The sequence below is a fragment of the Polypterus senegalus genome, chromosome 7, assembly GCF_016835505.1.
Source record: "Polypterus senegalus isolate Bchr_013 chromosome 7, ASM1683550v1, whole genome shotgun sequence".
Lineage (NCBI taxonomy): Eukaryota > Metazoa > Chordata > Cladistia > Polypteriformes > Polypteridae > Polypterus > Polypterus senegalus.
Window position 1 is genome coordinate 146,076,125 of NC_053160.1, and position 27,868 is coordinate 146,103,992.

General features: G+C 40.0%; 1 protein-coding gene across 3 annotated transcripts in view; it reads right to left on the reverse strand.

The window, feature by feature from the left end:
• svep1 (sushi, von Willebrand factor type A, EGF and pentraxin domain containing 1) overlaps positions 1–27,868 on the reverse strand; it is a 348,473-nt gene that overhangs the window by 13,557 nt on the left and 307,048 nt on the right. The window contains exons 43-46 of one of the 3 annotated variants that reach the window (XM_039759388.1): positions 26,653–26,829; positions 15,728–15,898; positions 6,363–6,458; positions 4,063–4,158 (exon numbers count right to left, since the gene is read on the reverse strand). In XM_039759388.1, coding sequence (XP_039615322.1) covers positions 4,063–4,158; positions 6,363–6,458; positions 15,728–15,898; positions 26,653–26,829 — 540 coding nt within the window. The remainder of the gene's footprint in view (positions 1–4,062; positions 4,159–6,362; positions 6,459–15,727; positions 15,899–26,652; positions 26,830–27,868) is intronic. The other 2 variants (XM_039759390.1, XM_039759389.1) reach the window with 2 other exon arrangements.

Sequence of the window (27,868 nt, forward strand, 5' to 3'; positions counted from 1 at the left end):
GACCTTACCCGGCACTGAGAGTAGTGTTATCCCCCTGTAGTTGCTGTAATCCAGGCGATCACCCTTCCCTTTCCAGATAGGGACGACAAGTCCCGTTTTCCAGTCAGTTGGGATGATGCCAGTCTCCCAAATGGAAGCAAAGTTTGCTTGCAATGCCAGGAGGACAGCCTTACCACCAGCCTGGAGAAGTTCACCCCGGACACCACAATTTCTTGTAGCCGTTCCTCCCCTCAGCTGGTTCACCACCTGTGCAATCTCAGTGAGACTGGGTGGTTCACAGCTAATTGGAGGATTGGCCTCAAGGACCCAGAGATATCCAACGTCCTAGCCGGAGGATCAGCTTTGAACAACTGCTCAAAGAAACCAGCCCAGCAGGTCACAACTCCAGTGTCATCCGTAAGGATCATTCCATCAGTTGCCCTGACTGCGACTCTCCAAGGAACAGATTCAGATGTGTGTAATGCTTCGATTCCTCTGTAAGCAGGACGTGGGTCGCTAGACCACAGAATGTGTGTCACTTGGTCACAGATTTCTCTAACAAACACCTCTTTATCTGCCGTCAGAGCCCTCATAGCGGTCGCTCTCATTTCCCGGTACAGACCAGAGCTGCCATTGAGCCGTGCTCTGCGACTCTTCTCGATGATATCCAGTGTGCCCTGAGAGATGAAACACCTCCTTCTGGAAACACCGGTAACACCAACACAACCCTCAGCAACCTTCAGAGTCTTGTCATGGAAGGTCTCCCACATCACATTAGGATCGGCAGTCGCACCCAAATCTACAAGTTGCTCACACAAACTGCGTGCAAACTCATTAGAAACAGCCTGGTCTTGGAGTCTTCTTAGTAGGTGGTAACCTGCTGGACCTAAGCTGGATCCTAAGAGTAGCAGCAACAAGTCTGTGGTCAGAATTCACAAACTGGGCACTTCTGTAGACCCTGCAGTTTTTGCAAGAGCCTCCAGCATCTGCCCACGAGGATGTGATCGATCTCCTTCACCGCACCACCACTATTAGAGTACCAAGTCCAGCGATGCGGTTCTGGGCGCTGGAAACAGGATGCAGCGATTCACAGCCCCTGACCTTTTGCAAAGTCAAGGAACATGGAGCCACTTTTACCATGGTCATCTTGCCGGAGAGACAAGACGTTCCATGCGCCCACCTGTATGGGCCGCCTCAAATTGGGACCCGAGTGCTGCCGTGCAGCGTGCGACGCCTCAGCACCACACCAGTTCCAATCCCCAACAGACCTGACCCTATTGGCTCTCCAACGGTTTTGACTCTTCCGGGGATGGGGCTCCCGAGGGCATTCCCCCATCCCCTTCTCGATGCAAGCGGCCTTCCTATGGGCGGCGGCAGCAGAGCTACTCCCACGGAGAGCAAAAAGGAGTCCTTTCTGTTGTCTCGGAGCTGTGTGAGGTTTTTTTTTGATTGCTGGAGTGCCAATCCTGCCACCAACACCCATGATTTGCAGTTTAACGTCATACCTAGCCACAAGGCAGACTCCAAATCATTCATAACAGGCATGTCCTGCGTCGTCAGTCAGGTTACAGAGAAAGTCTTTCGATTGAAACTAGGAGTTGCTGGTGGGAAATCCCACTCAAAGACACAAAGAATGTGCCATTATTTACACAGGCAGTGGCCCACCTAGGATTTGAGCCCAATCTGCTCACTGGTAAGAGTAATGAGCAGACAAGTGAAAATGGCAGAGAAATACCATAAATCACTGCTTTCCTTTAGTTTCTCATTTTCTTTGTGCCTGTATCTGTTGCTGCTGAAAGAGGTGTTGTTGAAGCAACAGAAGACACTTACCCTGTGGTGTGTTTGGAGATCCCAATACCCCAGTGCAATGTTGGGGGCACTGTGCTGTAAAAATGGCGCCATCCTTCAGATGAGATGTAAAATGGAGGACCTGACTCTCTGTGGTCATAAAAGATCCCTGGGCATCTTTCGGAATGAGCAGGGATGATCCTGATGTCCTGGCTAAATTGCCCATCACACCTTGGTCATTCTGGCTCCATAATTACCCCCTGCCTCTGATTGGCTAACTATCTTTCACCCCTTCACCACCTACCAGCTAATGTGAGGCAAGCATACTGGTGCAAAAATGGCTGCTGTCACATTTTCCAGGTGGATGCTGCACATTGAAGTTCAGGGTGATGTTTTAAGATGGGTGCAGAATTGGCTCTGACAAAGGAAGCAGAGGGTGATGGTACGAGAAACCTTATCAGAAACAACTGATGTTAAGAGTGGTGTCCGACAGGGGTCAGTGGTATGGCCACTGCTATTTTTAATATATATAAACGATTTAGATAGGAATATAAGTAACACACTGGTTAAGTTTTAAGATGATACCAAGGTACAGTATGTGGACTGGCACATAATTTGAAATATGTTAAATCATTTCAGAGGGACTTAGACAGCATACAGGCTTGGGCAGCTTTCTGGTAGATGAAGTTTAATGTCAGTAAATGTAAAAGTATTACACATAGGAAGTAAAAATGTTAGGTTTGAATACACAATGGGAGGTCGGAAAATTAAAATTACACCTTATGTGAAGGATTTAGGAGTCGTAGTGGACTCTACGCTATCAACTTCCAGACAGTGTTTAGAAGCCATTAAGAATGCGAACAGAATGTCAGGTTATATAGCATAATGTGTGGAGTACAAGTCCAAGGAGGGTCTGCTCAACCTTTATAATGCACTGGTGAGGCCTCATCTGGAGTACTGTGTGCAGTTTTGGTCTCCAGGCGACAAAAAAGGACATAGCAGCTCTAGAAAAGGTCCAGTGAAGAGCGACATGGCTGATTCCAGGGATACAGGGGTTGAATTATAAAGATGAAAAGAGCGGAGCCTTTTCAGTTTAATCAAAAGATGATTAAGAGATGACATAAATAAAGTGTTTAAAATTATGAAGGGAATTAATACAGTGGATCGAGACTGTTATTTTAAAATGAGTTCATCAAGAACACAGGGACACAGTTGGAAACTTGTTAAGGGTAAATTTCGCACAAACATTAGGAAGTTTTTCTTTACACAGAGAACCATAGACACTTGGAATAAGCTACCAAGTAGTGTGGTAGACAGTAAGACTTTAGAGACCCTCAAAATGTGACTTAATGTTATTGTGGAAGAATTAAGTGAATAGGACTAGCGAGCTTTGTAGGGCTGAACGGCCTGTTCTCATGTAGATTGTTCTAATGTTCTAACTGGTGGTGGTTGAAGTGGCTCCCTACTCAATACGTAAAGTACTTTGAGAAGTCAGAAAAGCACTATATAAATGTAAAGAATTATTACAATTATTATTTTATTATTGTTATTATCATCAGCTTTTAGATACAATTAAGGGGACAAAAAGGAAAAGGTCAAATTAAAAAGAAAATGGCAAAGAAATGTATACCTTTTTGCCAATGCAAAAGTGCAACTATTTATGAATTACTCAAAAATATTAGTAGGCAGATGATATACATGGTGGGGTTTTAAGTTTCTTTTCCTTACAATTGCAATCGCCAAGCTTGTATCAGTAGAACAAAATGTCTACACATGACAGGAAGAGAGTCTGGTGATTTTCTTTTTCCCCAACAAGACACCTTTATTTACATACTAAACTAAACTTAACAGGACTAAACACTTTTCTTCTTCTGCCAAGGGCATGACTATTCCTGAAGGCAAAATACAATTTGTTTTTGTGGATTCTTTTTTTTTTTTTTTTGCAAATTGAAACTGCACGTTTGAGGCAAGTTCAGTTTTGTGCAAATTGTTTCATTCATCACTAGCTGCCAGTATTTGAATACAATTAGGGAGAAAACAATAGAAAAAGGTGAATTACGCAAAGGAAACATAAGCATTTAAAGTTTGTTCAAAAATACAAATATTTTACAAATTTCTAAAAATAAAAGAAGAAGAATTACTACATCAATTAAAAGAATGAATGATACACTATTGTGAAACTGGCTGGACTACAAATCTGCAGCCATGGGGTCCCCAGTAAACTGTAGTTGAAAACCTTTGATTTAGAAGAAACGTTCATTTTATTTTGGTCTTTTTGTAAAAAGTCAAGCTTACCATTGTGGCATCGGGATCCAGACCATCCAACTGGACATCTGCAAACGTAAGGAGCTATACATTTGCCTCCGTTCAAACATGGAAGAATGCAGAGGGCTGAAACAAAAGCAAGCAATATTTATTAAGAAGGCAAGTCATTCATTTGAAAAAGAGCTATATGCCACTTTATAAAAAGACATCACAACTGCAAAATATCACACAATATTTTTTTCATTCGTTCATTTTCTAAACCAGGGGTGCCCAATGCGTCGATCGCGATCGATCGGTAGATCGCAAAGGTAGTGCAGGTAGATCGCGTTGCATTCAAAAAAAATTTTTAAACGTTAGTCTATCATATATCCTCCCTATGGCATTTGCCACTTGATTGACATACAGGCCCGTCTGAGATCTCTTTTCTTTTAATACATTGGTCATCATGCACGCACAGTCAAACGCGCGAGCTACTGCAAAGCTCCGGCTGTGATCTAGTTAGCCTTCCAATTTATATTGACTAAAGAAGGGATTTAAAAAAAATGTTTGAGGAGGGTATGGGCTGAGAAGAGGATTTTTTTTTCTCACAATGTCACAATTGAAGTGCGTTTGTCTGACGTCCGTGGTTCGATCCCCGATGTGGGGTGCAGTGGAGTGTGTACGCCTACTCTTTGCATTATTTGACAGTTAACTATGTAACATTCTATGATCTGCTTCTCGCAACTGAGAGGGCACCTGTGGCGGATGTTTGCTGACTTGCAGACCAACCACACGCGTTACCTGGTAGGTAACTCCCGTGCAATCAGATTGTGATTCAGGCTTCGAATGCTATATATATATATAGCATTTTTAATGTAGGTAGATCATTTCGACCTGGTCATTTTAAAAGTATCTCGCAAGCCGAAAAAAGTGTGGGCACCCCTGTTCTAAACTCTTCTTGCAGGCAATAATTCTGCTTGAAGGGTCAGGCATACTCAGTCATTCACAGACTGACCCACACAAGCAGAAGACCCCTAATGTTTTAGTCCTTTCGATGTAATTTAAGTGTTTAAAATCTTTTTTTTTTTATTTTTATTCTTGCAGGGAGGTTGGCTCATATTATCGTTTAATATTAAGTCTTGATTGTGCCCTTAACTTGACTTTTTAAATATTTATGCTCTCACCCTACAGCACTCGGGCCTCAGTTCGATTCCAGGGTACCAGGCCCAGCTACCAGCTGTATGAAGCTGCCATATTCTTCCTGTGACTACTTGGAGTTCCTCTGAGTTCGCCTGTTTTGACACACATACTGTAGCCCACGTACTGACATACTCATCGACTATTCTAAAATTCAGCCGAGTGTGAATGAGAATCTTAGGTCATGGTCCTCAGTAGGAAAAGGTGGGCTGTCCTCTCCGAAAGGGTGGTGAGTTACTGCCTCAAGTGCAGGAGTTTAAGTACCTTGGGATCTAGTTCATGAGTAAGGGGAAAATGGATGGTGAGACTGACAGATGGATGGGAGTGGCAAGCACAATTATACAGCTGCTATACCGATCTGTGGTTGTGAAGAAGGAGCAGAGTCAGAAGGCAAGGTTCTTGATTTACCAGTCAATCTACGTCTCTGCCCTCATCTATAGTCGAGCTTTGGGTAACGACTGAATGAATGAGATCATGAGTACAAATGGCTGAAATGAGCTTTCTCGGCAGGGTGGCTGGGCTTTCCCTCAGAGATAGAGTGAGAAGCTCAGAAAAGAGCTGATGACCCACCAAATAAAGATCTGGATATGGATGCCTCCCTGTGGAGGTTTTATAGACACAGTCAGTTAGGAGGAGACCCTGGAGAAGGCTCGCTGGGAGGATTATATCTCTCAGATGGGCTGGGAACACCTTGAGATCCTACAGTATGTGTTGGAAAGAGTGGCTGGGAAAGAGATGAATGGCCCTCACTGCTAAAACTGTTGCCCACCCCCAATTGACCTTCAGATTATTGGTGGAAAATGAATGAATGAATGAATGTTTAGATGTGCACACAGACTGAAGGTGAATGAATATTTATTTGATCAATAATTGGGTGTTTTAGACCACTTTGCAGAGATCTGTTTTCTCTTTGACATAACATTGTCTTGATCAGTATGCAAAAAGCCAAATCAAATCCATTGTGATTCAATGTTATATAACAGAAAAATGTGGAAACTTCCAAGTGGGGGTGAATACTTTTTATAGACAGTGTTTTTGTTAATTTCAGCAAAAGTATAGGTTTCCACAGAAAACATTGCATTTAGATTAGTGTCTGTACTTCATTCTAAATGTACAAAACTGAGTTGATGTGAGGTAAAATACAAGTAACTTACGCTCTTCACAATACATGCCACTCCATCCCTCTGCACATGAGCACAAATTGGGCTTTTTACACGTTCCTCCATTTTGACAAGGGAACCTGCACACCGCTAAAACAAAAGACAGGATAAGATTCCAAGGACAGGCATGCAAGGTTGGAATAGTTCTGCTTCTACTGTAACTTCAAACTTTCTGTTATTTGATCTTGGAAGGATAAATAATTTATGACAGTGTTATGAAGAACTAACCGGCTAGAAGAGGAACAACAGCTTTAAAGATCAAAACATAAGAACACCTTACAATGGAAGTTGTTTATTATATGTCTTACCCACCAAGAGACTGTATAGCTTATGCCAGGCAGAAAGGGAGCTCTTCATTAAGCAGACAGAGTGCCCAAGTGGCTGAGGAGCTGGACTGAAAATAGCAAGTCACGTTTTCATTATCATTTCTGACTCCTAAGCAAGCCATGGCAACTGCATTTGCTCCTGTTGCAGAAATGTACTGTAAACCCTTTGTACTGTGTGGGATGGGACGGTTTATAACAGGGCACTAATGTACGTACTATAGTTTGCCAAAGGCAGAAAATTGCCCTGGTTAGTTAATAGAGATTACACAACCACTGACTGGAACCTGAGATAAGTGGTTGGGTGCCATGATACTGATGATGCAAAGAATGAACTATACAAGATGTAGCTTCACATTTCAGGCATCATACAATACCAAACAGAGAGTCACGTCCTTACAAGTGAACTGTCAGTGTCCCCTAGCTGTGGCCTGCTTGGGGAGTGTGGAGTTTTCAGACAAGAATAGTAAGATGGTATTTTTTTTTGCAAAGCATGACCCGAGGGACACTGAAAGAGGTTTTGTTTTTATGCAGCAGTCTGCTTCAGAAGCAAATCATCCAACTTCTTATGGATAGTTGAAATGTGGCTATTTTACCTTTTATATAGGACTAGCCATGTGCGCCCAACTACGTTGCGAGTGTTAAAGTTGTCTGTGAAGGGCTCCCTGTTTAAACGCGGCTGCCAGTCATGAACCGGGCCCTTCGTCGCACAGCATTATGATTTTTTATAAGGGAAACAAAATTACAAAAGAAAACCCTTGGATATTGATTCGATAGGAACGGACTACTCTGAATCACTTTCCAAATAGTAATTTTGTGGCGGTTGTAGGAGCATTTCTGCTTCTGTCCGTTCACAGTCCGTCTTGTTTTCACGATGCTGTTGTTTCCTCTCACGATCTTTTCTCAACCTTTCTCTAATCTCGCAGGTTGCTTTGTGGCAATCCAAAGAGTAAGGCAATATACACGGAGCAATGGTTATAAAAGGGGGACACATAGGTATCCAGGCTCATTAAAGCATAAATAGGGATCACTTCACTGACATGTGAGCAAGCCACGGTACAACTGTGAGACGCGCAGCACTCGCCGGCTACAACGTAACAATAATATTTTCCAGAACGTGCTGTTACGTTGTCATTCATTTTACCCACTGTCTTTCTTTCATTCATATGTTACGTTGGCACGTACCTTTTATCTTCAGCAATCTCATTCTCTAACCAGGCCTCAGGAGCTAACCAGCGTAACACTGTCCACCACCCCTTTCGTTATTCCGGTAACAACAATGTACTAAACTGGAAGGAGGTCTACGCATGCGTGGAATTCGCGGACAAACAAAGATCAAGATTTAAATGAAGATCTCCTTAGTTAATTTAGCACAACAATTTGTTTAGTTTGAATGTCTGTGTTTTGAGGTGTGACTGGAGTACTACAGTCTTCAGTAGTATAAGCCTGGAAGAGATTCTTAATGCAATGACTATGTTTTAGCTGTCTCTCTACTGCCATCTAGTGCTTCTTCTTCTAATTCATTCGCAGACAAACAAAGATCAAGATCCAAATGAAGATTATATATAGAGATAGCATTAAGTGCCTTGAGCATAGGAAAGGTGCTATATACTGTAAATACAATTTATTATTATTATTATTAATATAGCAGAGCATACTAAATATGCAATCGGGGTAAACTCGGGGAAGAACAGAACCTAATAGATTGTGGCTGATGTTCTGTTGTACCATGACAACCTCAATTCAGGTTTCTAAAAGCACCATCATTACAGAAGAGAGTGTTTTCTTATCTTATCATTTTGCACAGTAAATAACTTAAACAATAAATCTGTTATTTTTCAAGTCACAGTTGTGGCATGGATTAATTTGCCACTGGAATTCTTGAGTAAAGCATCAAACTTGTTAAAAGAGCAAGCGTCTGTGTGTGTGTGTGTGTGTGTGAGTGGGTCTGTGTATCTTTGTTGCCATCTGGTTGCTATGTGTCTCTTTAACTTTTTCCAGGACTCCTTTAAAAGAACAGCTTCAACTGCAGTGGTCTTTCAGCTAGTTCCTCAGTTAGTTCACTTACGGTTCACTGAAGTGTTTGCCAGGAAAACCGTATAGGGCTCCATAATAAGAACTGGACTGCTTGGTGGAAAAATAATAATTTGTTCGACCAAATTAATAACAGGGTTCTGTACTACTGAATTAAGATTTAGGGAAAAGGATAAAAATAATCAATTCAAACAAGTTAGTAATTTGTTCATTCAAATGGATGAATAATTTGTTTGCACAGATTAATAATTTGGTCAAACTCATTTTGTTTTTGCATGACACCAATGCTGCTCTGTAATGTTTGTATATTTCATGTTCAGAATATTATTTGAAGTATATTTTGAAGTGAAAAATAACTGTCTTCCTTATTCTTAACGTTGGTTGAGGTGGAAACAACACCAAATCAAGTATTAGCTAGACATTTTTTGATCTCAGTCAGAATTTTTTTTTCTCTTCTTATTCCTTTAAAATAGCCACACATTTGTATTTACAGTAGATGCTGAGAAAGATGCCTTTTAATTGTCTGGAGGAAAGTAATTGCTGAATGTTTCTCACTTTTGGGTTGCAGGCAGCATCATGTGGGTTTGCGAGTTGGTGTTGTTTATAATGTACGTATGCCGAGGAGGATCACAAAGTGTGTCATACGTTGGGTCGTGAGTGGGTTGCTGCTCCGACAATCCCACTCGTTCACCCACCTCAGTCATGCTGGATTGACCAAACAGGAACCACTACCTCTCCCCAGAACGATCGCACACAATAAGCCAATGGGGACACCAACCGCTCTCCGCAGGACTGAAATCAGGTGTTAAATTCACGATGGGTGCCCTGATGATCACACTCGATTCACTAAGGTTCCAAACAAGACACTTGCATGGGAAAATGTCGGTCATGACACCAGAAAAGTTAAGAAGCACATGTTTAAATGTTTTTTACAGAAATATGCAAGGCTGATCCATCCATTGAGATCATTGTCTGGTAAGCAAATAGCAAAAGAATACACACTATTCCTTTAGGGAGACAACAAACCTTACTAGTTTTACAAATTTTTGAGATCGGTAGATAGAATATAAACTCAATCCTGGAGGGGAATCCTGCTAGTGAATTTAACCCTGCCATTTAATTCCGGGGTTCAGTACTATCTCAGCTGTCTAACAGTGAAGGTCATTGTATTTTTAAAGTTGTGCTTTTATGGAAGTGAAATATTGTGTGTGCTTTCATGGACACAGTGGATGATTTTTGCTACATTTGTGGAGAATTCACCTTGGTAGCACAGTGAAGGTTGCTTACACCATTTGTGAAAAAAGTCTACCACCTTTATTTGTACCAAATGAGTACTTTTTGCAAATAATAATCATTTTAAACAATTATATTAGTAATTTATATATTTTCTAAGTCTAAATAACTCATTTTAAAAATATGAATGTCTAAAATAGTGTTTTTTCTTTTAAAACCTTCATCTTTCATAAATGCAATGTGCGATTCTGTTGCCCGATTTGGGTCCAGCACATTCAAATCTGTAAAGAACACCTAATATTTTTGATGGGAGAAAAACAATTTTTCTGCAAACCAGTGTCACCATTTGAAAAGTATGTGTGGGTGTAGAACACTTTCATGAATGATAGTGACAGCTTCACAGCAGCAATGTATTAAATGTAACAGCTGGCCGGTGCCAAAGTGATAACAAAGCCTGATGAAAACTGTCATCTCATTTTGGATGGAACTGCCACAATATTAGGTCGATTTATTTACACCTTTTTAGCTGCAATCAGTTTTTTTTTAATTAAACATATCCAATACATACACAACAGAGGGGGCATGGAAACTTTTTTATGACTATATTAACCCCAGACAGAAAAAGATGAAAACACTAAAAATATACCTCAAGCCTTGAGAAGTGGTGAATGATAATTAAAAAGAGCACCAAAAAAAAAACAAAAAGGGACAGCAGTCTAGCAGTTGGTCGGTACATAGGGGGACTGAAGCCCAAGGACAAGAGTTACTGAACTACAAGTACATCACAGGGCAACCTCACCCAGTTCCTGATCAACTGAATTGCACTAAGCCATCTCTGAACTGTAGAGCTGGAAGTGTTACTCATCTACGATGCATAAAGTTCTAAGAGGACAACGTTAAAGAAGGATGGATGCCTTTAAGAGACAAGAAGTAACAGAATCAAGTGATCTCCAGTGGGAGGGTCTACAACAACAGTAACCTGAGTGATTACACTCTGCTGCAGTACAGAGATGGAGAAAGTGGAGAAATCCAAAAGAAGGAGAACCTGAGGTGACAAAGGAACATGCACAGAATGAATTGAGGAGAAAGATTTGACCACATAGGACCAAAAAGAAACAACCAGGGGACACTGCCAGAGTATGTGGAAGAAAGTGCCAGGGGCATTTTAGGGACATAGATGACAAAGTAGGTCTGGAGCCAATCCCATTAAGTGGCATTTGCGGTGTTGTTGGGGTTAAGGGGGAGCCTTAAACACCAGACACAACTCTACTAAACATAGTTCTAGGTTCAAATCAAATGTATTTTTTATAACAACTAGGGGGCTTTACCCCCTGCTCGCTTGCAAACCCCTTTCCCCCCTGCCAGCAGCCGCCGAAACCCCTCTTAACACTAGAATTACCAGAGCCTACGAAAAAACTCGCAAATCCGTCCCACCTTAAATCGCTTCTTAAAATCGTTCACAGCTCTCCACCAGCGTCTTTTGTCATCTAAATCAGACTGCAAGTAGCCGGCTATTCCATCCCCCCACCGACTTAGAACGTGCACAAACTTCTCCCAGCTAAGGCCTTGATTGATTTTCTGGGAGTGAAGTGGAGTTTTAGAGTGGAAATAATAGATCGTTGTTTGGAACACACGCATTTCGCGTCTCTTCTGTTTCTACAGTAATCTGTGTAAACACATTGTTAAAACAGAAACGTTTTTTATATTTTACTAGTGGATGACAAAATGTAGGCATAAACTATATAATGTATGAAGCCTGAAGTATCACACAAATACTTTCACAAAAGCTACAAATCTAACACAGCAATTGTGCTTTTATTCAAAAATATAACTGCAGAAACAAAAAGCCACCTTAACATGCGACATTGACACCCATTTATTATGACTGACTCTGTGGCGCAATAGAATCAGCTGCTGCCTTGGAATCAAAAGGTTGCGAGTTTGATCCTGCACCACTCCGTTTTGAGAAGTACACTGCTCTTAGTCTTACTATTTTAGAATAAAAACATACATTTGATTTCAGTCTGTAACAGCCGGTGTAATTTAGCTTTGTTTTTTTTTTTTTTTAGTCAGTTTTATTATCTCAGCCGCGTTCACGAGCCCAAACACATCCCACCCCCGCATCTGATACTGCTGTTTTCACATATACGTGCTGTAACAGAGGTAAACTCAGCTCCCTTCTACATCAGAGCAAGAATGCACATACCATTGCTTGCATACTAAAGTGTCAGCAGGCACTTTTCGTGGCATTACACACAGTTTTGAGCATGCCCTCTGCACACTACTTGTGACTTTAGGCTTTAGGAAGTAAGTAAATAAATAAAGGTAAATCGTGTCATAAAATGATTTCTTCAAAACGTTGAATGTTATTTATTTGGCACGGACATGTCTGCATGCACTTTTTGTGGCATTACACATGTATTTTTTGAGCATGTCCGTGCCAAATAAATAACGCTGTTCGTTTTCAAATAATATTGCATTTCTCTCTATGCTGTGGTTTCTATTACACACCTGAAAGAAAGAGACAATATATGTGAAAACATCATCGCACAAATGCAATATTATTTGAAAACAAACAGCGTCCGATCAGCTGTAAAAGTATGGCATTTCTAAATATTTGCTTTTTTTCAGTTTGATTCTCTCAGTCAGAGTGTATATTTGTCTCTTATTCAGTGCACGCAAGAACATGCAGGTAGCCAGATGCTGTGTGCTACAACATGCTGGCGGTGATCAACGCACATTTTAAAAAAAGAAAGAGACAAATATATGTGAAGTTTTGAAGAAATAATTGTTGTGTTAGATTTGTACCTTCTGTGAAAATATTTCCTTTGATATTTGGACTTCAGGCTTCATACATTATATAGTTTATGCCTACATTTTGTCATCTACTACTAGAATAAAAAAAATGTTTCTGTTTTAACAATGTGTTGACACAGATTACTGTAGAAACGGAACAGACATGAAATGCGTGTGTTCCAAACAACGATCTATTAATTCCACTCTAAAACTCCACTTCACTCCTAGAAAATCAATCAAGGCATGAGCTGGGAGAAGTGTACTTGCAGCTTTTCTTTTATCAGCACATTTAGATTAACAAAAGAAGCTGGCGGAGAGGTGAGAACGGTTTTAAAAAGCGATTTAAGGTGGGACGGATTTACGAGTTTTTTCATAGGCTCTGGTAATTCTAGTGTTAAACAGTGATACAATTGGAAACAAATACATTTTTTTTAACTCCTCTTTGGCGTGCTGCTACTACCCTCACACGTGATTTGCAATTCGCTTGCCTACCCCCTTTGCCAATGATAGGCGGCGTTGTGAAGAGGGGGGCTGAGCGCACCCCAAGGAGACGCGGCTGCTCCTCCGAAACCGCTCTTAAACGGCGATACATTGGCAAATAAGTAACAGGTGTTTTTTTTCACCTTTGCTTGAGAAGCTGTTGACTTGCTGCTGCTGCGTGCCGAGTAATCTGCATTTTGTGCAGAACTTTGAATGTTTAAAAGTCTGTACAGAACCTGAATATTCGATCTCTTTTTGCTGTTCCGTTATTTCCCAGAGTAATATTTTCAGATTTTTTGCGCTAATGCGATCTTTACTCTCATTTTTTGAGACTTTCGAATTTTCCTACTTCCATTATCACTAACCTGCTCTACATGTGTATCACAGGACTTGCGTCTGAAGTATGACTTGACTTGTCCATCTCGCGGGAAGTGAAAGTGTCTCTGTTGGTTCACCGACAAAAGTGTGATAGACATATGCGCCCAGATAAAACCGCAACCAACAAATGAGCGCCAACAAAGCCGCTAACTGGTTTTCGACAAATGTGCGCCGACAAAATCGCTAGAGAGGCCAAGAGAGTGGGACACCTTTGCTGCAATTATTCCTACATATGCAGGGCATGATCTTAAGGACTATCTGCGTGCAGTGCTGATGGCATGCCGCGTCTCATAATATGGACTTCTAAAATAAACATTATTATATATGCTTTAAACTAGTAATTCATATTTAATGAAACTTTCGCGATTGTGTCGGGGCAATTTTGTCTGCGCGATTTTGACGGCGCATTTTAATCTGCGTTATTTTGTCGGCACGCATATGTCTATCGCGCAAATGTCGGGTCACATCTCTGTCTCTTTTCAAAAGATCACGTATCGTCTCCAGGAAAAGGTTTCGTCTTCTCGAAAAAAAATTTTTTTATAGTAGAGAGATATGTTCATGAGCTTATCTCAGTCTAGCACAGTATAACTATGCACTCCCATTTTCTTCCACTGCTGATTAGTGAGTATTGTGCTCTTCCGACTAACTTAGATTAATTTTTTATGGCAGACCCTTGAGAATGTTCCGGGGCAACAACATTGCAAGACAGAAGACCTCCTAGATCATACATAAGCTTCCCAAAATAAGGAGGTCCATTCCCCACAGTGTACCCTGGTAGCAGCCAAGGACCCCGACATAGCTGCATCCTTGTGGGTGTCCAAACTGGGACCCAGACAGTTAAGCACTGTCTTTGTTGTCTTTGTTTTGCTGCCTCCCAGATGGCTAAGAAACCATCCTCAACCCCAGTTGGGATACCAGTCCTTTGTCCCTTCCACTTACACTGTGTATAAATTTAAACTGGGTGTGTGGGTGATTGAAGTTTTTAGATAGGTTTTTAACATTTCTGAATATAGAATTCCAGTACACCATTGTATGGGAAGGAAGATCACAAGATCATACAGTGAGAAGTGTTAGGGGTTTATAGGAAGCTTTATACAGCAAGGAGTAGAGAGAGGCTGCGGGTCTGGATATAGGGAATATGAAAACTGCAAAAGTGTAAAGTGGGTGACAAAGGTGAGCAGAAGTGAGAGGAATTACACGTGTTCTGAGCACAGACCTCACATGGAGACAAAGAAAAAGGAATGACAAATCTGAACTGCAAGGACAAGAACACCTCAAGTCCTGAACCACTGAAAATGTCTTCTGTATACTCCTTCTTGACCAATTATGAAAAATGGTACAGTATAATGTTGGATTGTTAAAAGGAGGGGTTTGGAGAGGAGATCTTGGAAGTGAACCCAAGAATTTCTCAAGGCAATGCAGTGCCTGGAGGGCTCATGAAATAAAGGAGTTTGGGGGCTAAGATTTTAATCTGCAAAACAGAGAAGGGAGTAAGGAACGAGGATGGAAGGAGACACAGTCCTGCTCCATTTGTAGCCAGGAAGGATGATTTAGCAGAGAGTTGATCTAGAGCCAAGTTGCGCAAAGGGTATGGTCCCAATGGTACAATTCAAAGTCAGGAAGGGAGACAACACCCAACCAGATTTTATTTCAGACCAGAAGTTGGAATATGGAGACAGAGGGAGCATAGCATGTGTAAAATTAAAGCATGGGTAATATATTTATCTTAATTAATGAAAGATTAAGATGCTTTCATAATATGGCAGTAGTTAGAGGCTGTGAGGTCACATAGAGAGGCAGTGATGCCCTCACCCAGATATATGAAAGCTACAACTTAATTATTACATTTATTTTATATATTAAAAAAAAATGAATTTAACTGAAGAACTAATTTCTAATGGTGTTCAATGGGATTGGTCATTTTCTGGGCAAAAATAAAAACACATCATAAAATTTTATCTTAATACAAAAAATTTTATTGTCCATTGTAACTAACCACAGTAATAATTTCATTTCAAGCAAGACAGCAGCACTGAAGAATTTCAGTGTATACGGTGTCTTAGGTCTTTCATATTTGCTTGTCTTTGAATAAATCAGAACCTTAATGTGCCGTACCTTTGCATGAAGGTGGTGAAGTCCATGTTCCATTTTCCAGACATGTAATCCTGCTTGGTCCTTCTAGCATGTATCCTCCAAAGCACGTGTAAGCAATTACATCTCCCGAAGGAAAGTTTATCCTCCTTATTAAAGCATTCGGAACATGAACTGGATAACTGCAAGGAATTTCTACAGAGAGAACAGACACACGCACACAAATAAATGTCTCTTTTTGTACAATAATAGTCTCATGAAGTAGCAAACAATAGCTGATAGCATCTGTGGAAAAAAGAAATTATTATGAACAAAGATGTAGTTTAAAAGGGAAATAGGCCTAACCACAAAGATGACAAATAACTGTATTTTGGGCAAACTTTATATGTGAAGAAATAATCTTTTAAAATGCACGCTTTAAGGAAGAGTCTTATGACTCATTAATAGTCAAAAATGCTAAATTTTAAGCTAGAAGTGATTATTTTTATCTAAGCTGTATGTCTGCTATCCTGCTACTCAGGATGTTGGCAGGATGTGTACGTGATAGCTGACTTATAAATGTCTGTAAGAAAAAGAGGAATGAGAGATTTTGCTATTGCTGAGTCCTGAGCTGACAAGTGCTGCAAGTGTCTGTCTACTCGCCAAGACTCACAAAGAATAAAGATGTGTATTGATTCAACAAAATGTATCTATCTTCTGCTGTCTTCTCTCTTTAAACCCGCGTCCACACATCCACTATTATTCTCTTTCTTACCTGCTGTCTCACTCAAGTAGTAAAGTTTCAAGATAAAGTTGCCCTGGACAATTCTAGTTTATAGTTATATGCTTTCATACTGTGCCACTGAAATAAACCTAAACTCTATTTTGGTGACATTAATATAGACTGAAAGTAGCAGAGTAAAAGAACCATTTTTTAGGTGCTTTAGTATATAATGTGTCACACACATGCGCATGAGAGGCAGCTAAAAGGTCTGAACGAGAGTAATTCCATGCCAGACCAGGGGGGTGCAATAGTGCACTCTTTTTCTGGCTTTTCTGCAGACCGTTCAAGGTAAATTCTGTCTGGCCCTGATGACATCACTTCCGGTGCTGAACCCTTTGATGACACCACTTTCCGGGCCCTTTAATGGCGTCACTTCCAGGTCCAAGCCTATGGATGAAAACCCTTCCGGTTCCAGCCCTTTTGATGTTACTTCCTATACTGGCTTTAAAGCCACCATCTTCTGTCCCCTCAGTTCTGTTTTGGACTCCGAACAGTACACATCTGTACAACATCTAATCCTATTTTACAGACAGGATATAATATATGGGTGGCTGCCCCAAAACTTTTTTTGGATTCTTTGTCAATTATTGTAACAAATGTGAACAACATCTGCTACGATGTCCACAAGAAATGACTCATTTCCAGTCAAACTATTTTCTTGAAATCTATTCATAACAATTTCACCCTTATTAAAGCAGGCTTGGAAGAAAAGTAATTAATCAGCTTGTCTAATATATTTATATTTCCAGACTGTGCTTATTGTAATTCGATTTCCTTATATTTTAAAGCACATTTTCCACCTCTGACTTTTTATTTTGCATGCTACTCTTCCTTTTGTTCTTATGTTTGTTTCTTTCTGTCTGTCCTGTTTTGCCTTTTCATTTTTTTGGCCTTGTGATGTTTTATTTTGTTGGCTGTTTAGGAGACATTTCATTTTTGGCAGGCACATAAGCTGATTATGCGGTGGGCTGGTGCCCTGCCCAGGGTTTGTTTCCTGCCTTGCGCCATGTGTTGGCTGGGATTGGCTCCAGCAGACCCCTGTGACCCTGTATTTAGGATATAGCGGGTTGGATAATGGATGGATGGACATATGCTGATTACATATTACATTCATTTTATCACAATTTTTCACAAGTTAGTTTTGCGGCTTGTTCAGGAATTAACATCACAATATTTCCCTTATTCAGTCTATCAGCTAACTAGTGTGACTGCATGCCATCAAATTGTCATCTGATAAAAAAAATATATTTTGATTAAAGAATTTTTCATTTCTGTTTGACATGGCAGACAGCCTCTCTCCCTTGGTAAAAGTAGGTTGGGAAGAAAGGCAACATTTTCGCTGTTTAGATATATATACTATATATAATATATATATATATATATATATATATATATATATATATATATATATATATATATATATATATATATATATATATATATATATATATATATATATATATATATATAAAACTGCTCAAAAAAATTAAAGGAACACTTTGAAAACACATCAGATCTCAATGGGAAAAAGAAATCCTCCTGGATATCTATACTTATATAGACTGGGTAATGTGTTAGGAACGAAACGATACCACATCGTTTGATGGAAATGAAAATGAGCAACCTACAGAGCCCTGAATTCAAAGACGCCCCAAAAATCAGAGTGAAAAATTATGTGGCAGGCTAGTCCATTTTGCCAAAATTTAATTGCAGCAACTCAAAATTGTACGCAGCACTTTGTATGGCCCCTGTGTTCTTGTATACATGCCTGACAACATCGGTGCATGCTTCCAATGAGATGACAGATGGTGTTGTGGGGGATCTCCTCCCAGCTCTGGACCAGGGCATCACTGAGCTCCTGGACAGTCTGAGGTGCAACCTGGTGGCATTGGATGGACCAAAACATAATGTCCCAGAGGTGTTCTATTGGATTTAGGTCAGGAAATTGTGGTGGCCAGTCAATGGTATCAATTCCTTCATCCTCCAGGAACTGCCTGCATACTCTCACCACATGAGGCCAGGAATTGTCGTGCACCAGGAGCCACTGTACCAGCATAGGGTCTGACAATGGGTCCAAGGATTTCATCCTGATACCTAATGGCAGCCAAGGTGCCTTTGTCAAGCCTGTAGCGGTCTGTGTGCCCCTCCATGGATATGCCTCCCCAGACAATCATTAACCCACCACCAACCTGCTCATGCTGAATGATGTTACAGGCAGCATAATGTTCTCAATGGCTTCTCCAGACCCTTTCACTTCTGTCACGTGCTCAGGGTGAACCTGCTCTCATCTGTAAAAAGCACAGGGCACCAGTGGTGCATCTGCCAATTCTGGTATTCTATGGCGAATGCCAATCGAGCTGCATGCTGCTGGGCAGTGAGCTCAGGGCCCATTAGAGGACATGGGGCCCTTGGGTCACCCTCATGAAGTCTTTCTGGTTGTTTGGTCAGAGACATTCACACCAGTGGCCTGCTGGAGGTCATTTTGTAGGGCTCTGGCAGTGCTCATCCTGTTCCTCCTTGCCCAAAGGAGCAGATACTGGTCCTGCTGATGGGTTATGGACCTTCTATGGCCCTCTCCAGCTCTCCTAGAGTAACTGCTTGTCTCCTAGAATCTCCTCCATGCCCTTGAGACTGTACAGGGAGACACAGCAAACCGTCTGGCAATGACACATATTGATGTGCCATCCTGGAGAAGTTGGACTACCTGTGCAACCTCTGTAGGGTCCAGGTATCGCCTCATGCTACCAGTAGTGACACTGACTGTAGCCAAATGCAAAACTAGTGAAGAAACAGTCAGAAAAGATGAGGAGGGAAAAATGTCAGTGGCCTCCACCTGTTAAACCATTCCTGTTTTGGGGGTCATCTCATTGTTGCCCCTCTAGTGCATCTGTTGTTAATTTCATTAACACCACAGCAGCTGAAACTGATTAACAACCCCTCTGCTACTTAACTGACCAGATTAATATCCCATAAGTTTCATTGACTTTATGCTATAGTCTGATTAAAAAGTGTTCCTCTAATTCTTTTGAGCAGTATATATATATATATATATATATATATATATATATATATATATATATATATATATATATATATATATATATATATATATATATATATGGGTAAATGTTTATGCATAACCTTATTGGTTCTTGATATAACTGTGTATCCATATTACACATACCACAATAATGATTGCTGATAATTTGATTGTTAGCAAAATGATTACAGTTTTTAGTAGGATCAGGTTGCAGACTGCTATTGCTCAATAGGCACAAAAACAAAAACAACATACTGCTGAATTACATTGCTGCAAATTGTACAACTAAAAATGAAAAGTAAAATTATGATAGCTGATCTGGTGTTACAATAAGTCCTGAAAATCTGGTTATCTTTCTGTGTGGACACATTCACTTTATTAAAAACTAGGAAAATACCCGCTCTTCGCAGCGGAGAAGTAGTGTGTTAAAGAAGTAATGAAAAAGTAAAGGAAACATTTTGAAAATAATGTAACATGATTGTCAATGTAATAGTTTTGTCACTGTTTTGAGTGTTGCTGTCATATATATATATATATACATACACGAGGGGGGACCCAAAAATAACCGGAATTTTGTTGTTTTTAGGTTGGTACTTGTAGTACGTGGTTGGGCCGCTAGGGCGATCTAGTTACACTCCTTACAAGTCAGTCTGCCAAGTGCCATCAGTGTGGAAGGTTGTGCTTGTGTTCGGTGAATTTTGTAAAAGTAGTTTTGTGCAAATGTCGTTTTTTTACGATGGCCGATTATCGTGAGCAATGCGCGGCAGTGAAATTTTGCTTTCTTCTTGAAAAAAGTGTTGCAGAAACTATTGTTATTGAAACGGTATGACAACCCTGAACCACCCACCCTACTCACCGGATTTAGCTCCGTGTGATTTCTTTTTTGTTCCCTCGGATGAAAAAAGACATGAAAGGAAGGCGTTTTGCTGACGTCGAGGAGGTAAAACAAGAAACGACCAGAGCATTAATGGGCATTACTTTAGACGAATTTAAAAAATGTTTCGAACAATGGAACAAACGTTTAGATAAGTGTATTTCTGCAAATGGAGAGTACTTTGAAGGAGACTAATTGTAGTTTGTACTGAAAATTAAATTTAGATAGATAGATAGATAGATAGATAGATAGATAGATAGATAGATAGATAGATAGATAGATAGATAGATAGATAGATAGATACTTTATTAATCCCAAGGGGAAATTCACATAATCCAGCAGCAGTATACTGATACAAAGAAACAATATTAAATTAAATAGAAATAAAAATGAAAAAATGAAATAAATAAAAATAAAAAAGCAGACAATAACTTTGAGTAATATTAGCATTTACTCCCCCGGGTGGAATTGAAGAATCGCATAGTGTGGGGGAGGAACGATCTCCTCAGTCTGTCACTGAAGCTACTCCTCTGTCTGGAGATGACACTGTTAAGTGGATGCAGTGGATTATTCATGATTGACAGGAGTTTGCTTAATGTCCGTCGCTCTGCCACAGATGTTAAACTGTCCAACTTTACTCCTATAATAGAGCCTGCCTTCTTAACAAGTTTGTCCAGGCGTGAGGCGTCTTTCATCTTTATACTGCCACCCCAGCACACCACTGCGTAGAAGAGGGCACTCGCCACAACCGTCTGGTAGAACATCTGCAGCATCTTTACTGCAGATGTTGAGGGATGCCAACCTTCTCAGAACGTATAGTCTGCTCTGACCTTTCTTACATAGAGCATCAGTATTGGCAGTCCAGTCCAATTTGTCATCCAGCTGCACTCCCAGATATTTATAGGTCTGCACCCTCTGGACACAGTCTCCTCTGATGATCACAGGGTCCATGAGGGGCTTGGGCCTCCTAAAATCCACCACCAGCTCCTTGGTTTTGCTGGTGTTAAGGTGTAAGTGGTTTGAGTCGCACCGTTTAACAAAGTCTTTGATTAGCTTCCTGTACTCCTCCTCCTGCCCACTCCTGATGCAGCTCACCATAGCAGTGTCATCAGCGAACTTTTGCACGTGGCAGGACTCCGAGTCATATTGGAAGTCTGATGTATATAGATTGAACAGGACCGGAGAATGTACAGTCCCCTGCGGCGCTCCTGTGTTGCTGACCACAATGTCGTTTAAAAAAAAAAATATATATATATACTCAGCAAAAAATGAAACATCCCTTTTTCAGGACTGTGTATTTCAACAATAATGTTTTAAAAATCCAAATAACTTTACAGATCTTCATTGTAAAGGGTTTAAACAATGTTTTCCATGCATGTTCAATTAACCATAATCAATTAATTAACATGCACCTGTGGAATGGTCGTTAAGACCTTAACAGCTTACAGAAAGTAGGCATTTAAGGTCACAGTTCTAAAAACGCAGGACACTAAAGAGACTTGTCTACCGACTGTGAAAAACACCCAAAGAAAGATGCCCAGGGTCCCTGCTCATCTGCGTGAACGTGCATTAGGCATGCTGCAGGGAGGCATGAGGACTGCTGATGTGGCTAGGGCAATAAATTGCCATGTCCGCACTGTGAGATGCCTAAGACAGCGCTACACCAGATACTGACTGGTACTTTTGATTTTGAGCCTTCCTTCATTCAGGGACACATTGTGAAACATTTTTAGTTTATGTCTTATGGTGTTGACTCTTTTACTGTTCATACAAATATTTACACATTAAGTTTACTGAAAGTAAAAACAGTTGAAAGTCAGAGGACGTTTCTTTTTTGATGAGTATATATATATATATATATATATATACACACACACACATATAAACATATATATACATATACATATACACATATACATATATACATAAACACATTATATATATATATATATATACACACATACATCCACACACATATATATATATATATATATATATATATATATATATATACCCTTTGGGGTGCAAGCAGCTGTTGCTGGGGGTGCCAGAATCCATCGAGGAAGAAAAATGAAAAACATTATTTGTACAAAATCTTAATTTATCTATCCATGACTAAATAATTAAATGGGCAGGCTATTTCGTATCAGTGCAATACGCTGCTTGTTAAAACGGATGACTCCTGCTCTTACGTGCACTTAGTGCTGCGTGGGTATTATGAACTATTGTATCTGTTCAAGTTCTATTTAAATTTTAAATATAAGTAATTTTTATTTAGTCGACAGAAATATGTTTGGTAGGAATGTAAGTAAAATTTAGTCATCATTGCATAAATTTTTCTTCACCATAGAAATTTAAAGATTAAATTCAACTTACATTCCTAGCAAAGATATTTCTGTCGACTAAATAGAACCTACATATATCCAAATAGAACTTGAAAAGATATATTTTTTTCAAATCTGATCGCGCATTTTAGATCAACTTGGTGCGCACTACATCTAGTCCGCGTGCTATTGTGCTCTTGCCTGCCTGCCTCAATAAGTCACTGTCGCTTCGCTCTTACTTTTTTATCGTTCATTTAATCATGGCTAGTCACAAAAAAATTAGAAAATGGAAGGAGGATTACACTGAGTATGGCTTTACCAAAACAATTATTGATGGCGAATAAAGTATCCATTATTAATAAAGCTTCAATTGGTGATCTGTTTTTCTGCATTAACCTCATATTTTTTCATACTTCTCAAACCAAGGGGGTGCGAAATCGGGATCGTCTGTCACAGGGGGTGCGAGTGTAAAATGAATCGGGAAGCGCTGATATATATATATATGTGTGTGTGTATATATAATATATATGTATATATATATATATATATATATATATATATATATATATATATATATATATAGAAATAGTTTTACTGTCAAATAATGCAAAGAGTATGCAGCACGTGGTTCACCCTAAATCTGGGATCATCAGGCGTACATACTCACTGCACCCCCTCTCGGGAATCGAACCTCGGACATCAGCGCTAGAGGCGAAGCCTCTTGTGTTGCCACGCATGTGGTTTGTTTATTTGACAGTATGTAGATCGGGGTATATATATATATATATAATAATCTGACATATATACTGTAAAAGATAACTCCTGTAGCCACAATAAATGCCTTTATTGAATAGACAAACCAGGGGTGAGCAAGTTCCTTTCTACTGCAGCCACAGCCGTGACACACATAAAAAACATCAATAATATCTCATAAACTTGCAATATTATTTAGGAAAATCTCAACATTTTACTCACAAAAAATTGGGATTATTTGTAAACAAAATCCATCCTCCTCTCTTTCCTCAAAAACAGTTCAATTACTCTGTCGTACGGATTATCCGTGCGCTTCAGTTCCATCAAAAAGTCCCTTTCTATCGCCATCGAAGCTAATGCTGAAAGTCGAACCTGCCCTGTCGTATTTTTGTCATAAGTTTTAATTCGCTTTAGGGCTGAAAATGTCAGCTCGACAGAAGCAGTGTACGCGGGAATGGTCACTGCCAAATATACCAATGTGAACAGCTGCCCCATGCTCTCATTCAGATTTTAGTGATGAAGGAAATCAAGGAGATCAGTGGGAGATTTTCCTGCAAAATCATCCATGGCATACATTACATTCAGTTCTGTTTTTAGCTGAGACAGATCAAAAACCGCTCCGTGGCTCTTGTATTAAACTGGAGAAGGCTGCATGCGTGAAATTTTTCTTGTATTTCCGAAACTTCTGGGGCTCGAGGAGTGTGACAAACATCAGGTTTTCGTGGTCTTGAAATCTGGTCTGTGTCTGGCAAATAATATTCATTGGCCCTATTCCCCCAAAGGATCTTGTGCTCGGAGCGCTTGCGGTGTGTTCATTGGCCTCGTAGAATTCCTCATATCGGCTTCTATCCAATCAATGGGTCTGAATACGGTGACGCCGTACGCCTGCTAGAGGGCCCTACTGACACCAACTCAAAATCTGATTGGTTGAAGCAACAGGTTAATCGACATTTATTCTGTGTTAGAGTGCCTGCAAAATGGATTGTGAAGGCCTCTCTGCCTGGCAACAAATGATGGCTGAAATGTAATTAGTTAAATGCTTTAATACGAAAATACATGCCTGGAAGCAGCACAACCATCGGAAAAGCTATGAAAGGAAGCGGACAGACTATTTGGAATTATTTAATAAGTATTCGTGGACAAAATATAATTAACATCAGTTTGTGATTCAGATATTTTTACTTATGAATATGCTAAGCACAGTCCTTGACCTGCGAATATTTACCTTATATGGGCAGACACTCAATTACGTGGGAGGCGTGATGATGCGAGACGCAACTCCGCCTCCCATGGCCATCGAGCTGCAGTCTATTACAGTATATGGACGAAAATAGGTTGCAGTTATGACCATTACACGTAGAATTTCTAAATGAAACCTGCCCAACATTTGTAAGTAAGCTGTAAGGAATGAGGCTGACAAATTTCAGCCTTCTACCTACATGGGAAGTTGGAGAATTAGTGATGAGTGAGTCAGTCAGTCAGTCAATGAGCGAGTGAGTCAGTCAGTCAGTCAGTCAGTGAGCGAGTGAGTCAGTCAGTCAGTCAGTCAGTGAGGGCTTTGCCTTTAATTAGTATAGATTGCCTTTTTGATATTGCATATTTTCATATGCACGTACATTCAGCTATGTACACACACATTGTCAATTGTCATAATAACATCATGACTATAAAGCCATCTTGAAATCTGGAAGGTGATAGTTTTCAGGTTTCACTAAAATAACTTACACAAATGAAAAATAATATAAATATATACTATATATCGACTTCTAATTCTGACACAGGCCTCCATACTGTCTAACTCAGAAATTACCTTTTTGATAAAACTGCTAAAGGGCAAAGCTGCAGAACCATTTGACATAAAACAAGCAATCTGATTTATGTCTAATGGTGGGGCTTCAAGGATGAAGCTGCAGAGTATATGCTGGTTTGATACTTTGTGCTCTCCAGCTTTTAAAAAAATGATTTAGGTGCTATAGACTCAAGAGGATTCTTTGAAGCTCTTTGAAGACCAAATTATAGGGTGGTCCAGATCTAATTATGTAGATCCAGATCGTCTGGATGACTTTGATTTATGTGGGGACAATTCCAGTTCGGCGCAAAGGCAATTCTTCATGTCGTCAGTTCGCACACTTCTCAATGGTCCAGGATTTTTCGGTGATTTTCTATGTACTATACTGAATAAGTTATAGCGTAATGAAAATTGCAAAATTAGATCTGGACCACCCTATAGAACCAATTATAAACGGTAGCTAATGATGGAGGAGGAACATAAAGTACAAAGAAAAATACACAACAATGAAGCCCAATGCTCTTCTAGATATTTCCATGCAGGTGGTGACTCTGATTATCAAGTAGGGTGGCTGTTCAACTTTCTCACAACTAACTTTCAACCTAAAACAGTGAAATGTGTATTTTCTGTGAGTTGAAAGAACAGACATGCTGTCCCTTCAAAGAGGGTGACTTTTCTTCTACAGCTCCTCACTCTCTTATGCTTTCTACTTATATTTCTAATTATTCAGCTGTACACCCTGGTCTGAACTGGAACAATGAATGTCAACAATCACAGTGCCTTCCATAAATCAGAGTTGTCAATTTTCAAACTACATATTCAGCAAAAGAAATGAACATTACAACAAGCTAGACGAGAACAGACCATTCAGCCCAACAAAGCTTGTCAGTCCTATTCACTTAATTCTTCTAAAAAAACATCAAGTCGAGTTTTGAAAGTCTCTAAAGTCCTACTGTCTACCACACTGCTTGGTAGCTTATTCCAAGTGTCTATGGTTCCCTGTATAAAGAAAAACTTCCTAATGTTTGTGCGAAATTTACCCTTAACAAGTTTCCAGCTGTGTCCACGTGTTCTTGATGAACTCATTTTAAAATAACAGTCTTGATCCACTGTACCAATTCCCTTCATAATTTTAAACACTTTAATCATGTCACCTCTTAATCATCTTTTACTTAAACTGAAAAGGCTCAGCCCTTTCAATCTTTCTTTATAATTCATCCCATGTAGCCCTGGAATCAGCCTAATCACTCTTCTCTGGACCATTTCTAGCACTGCTATGTCCTTTTTGTAGCCTGGAGATCAACTGCACACAGTACTCCAGATGAGGCCTCACCAGTGCATTACAGAGCATATAGTAAAGCTTAAGCATAAAATGTCTTAGAGACGTCATTGTGTTCACTACTTACTTTCACACTTTACAGCTGAAGGTGTCCAGGTTAGATCACTATCACATGTGATGTATGTTGCTCCTTGAATCTTGTATCCTTTTGGACATCTGACAGATAATTTTTGACCAACGAAGAAACTTTCCTCAGAAGAGGCCTTGTCGTAGGAAATTCCAGAAGGCTCTGGACATCTCTTTGCTGTTAAAATAATGCTCACTTTATATATTGTGAATGAACATTGCATAATCACCAACATTAGAAACATGGCCTAACAACAAAGGAAATCCTCTCCAGCTGAAAAGAGAAAACTGGAAACAACATTTGGCATCTTAGACATGTAAAAATGAGCTTGGTTACATGGAACTAGACGTTTTTATACAGATGATAAAGGTGGAACTGATTTCTAAATTTCATAACTTGAAATTTCACCATTTCAGCACTAAATAGGCTATATGCACACTCTCTTCCATATTCCGCGTCAGCCAGTTTCTTCAATTTCAGTGCTGATATCAAAAGTTCTTCACCCGATTCCTTCAAGATGTGCCCAGACTTACGGTAAATGACATAAATCACATTACTCAAACATTGTGCCAAACAGCAGGAGCTAAAAAGGAGAAGGGATTCAAACTATATGTTTCAAGCTACATCTACCATTACGAAGGTAAGATACGGATGTATTAAAAATTTGTGCCTACTTCTTTATATTCCCTGCTTTGTGCTCCAATAAATGCAAGTTATCGGCAATATACTGATAACCCAATTGTACTTCACTCACTCAGAATATGGAACCATCCATCCATCCATCCATCCATCCATCCATCCTCTTCTGCTTATCCGAGGTCGGGTTGCGGGGGCAGCACCTTGAGCAGAGAGGCCCAGACTTCCCTCTCCCCGGCCACTTCTTCTAGCTCTTCCGGGAGAATCATAAGGCGTTCCCAGAACAGCCAGGAGACATAGTCCCTCCAGCATGTCCAGGGTCTTCCCCGGAGCCTTCTCCCGGTTGGACGTGCCTGGAACACCTCACCAAGGAGGCGTCCAGGAGGCATCCTGATCAGATGCCCGAGCCATACCATAACTGAAAAATATTCCAAAAATATGTATACATAAAAGCTGCTATTTACAGCTGCTATTTCTAAGAAACTGCCTAATGGTTTAGAAATAAGATAGCCATGAAAATAGAGTAAGCCAGGTAATAAGGAACAACAGTTGTATTTATGTGCTATCATAAGGGGTTTGG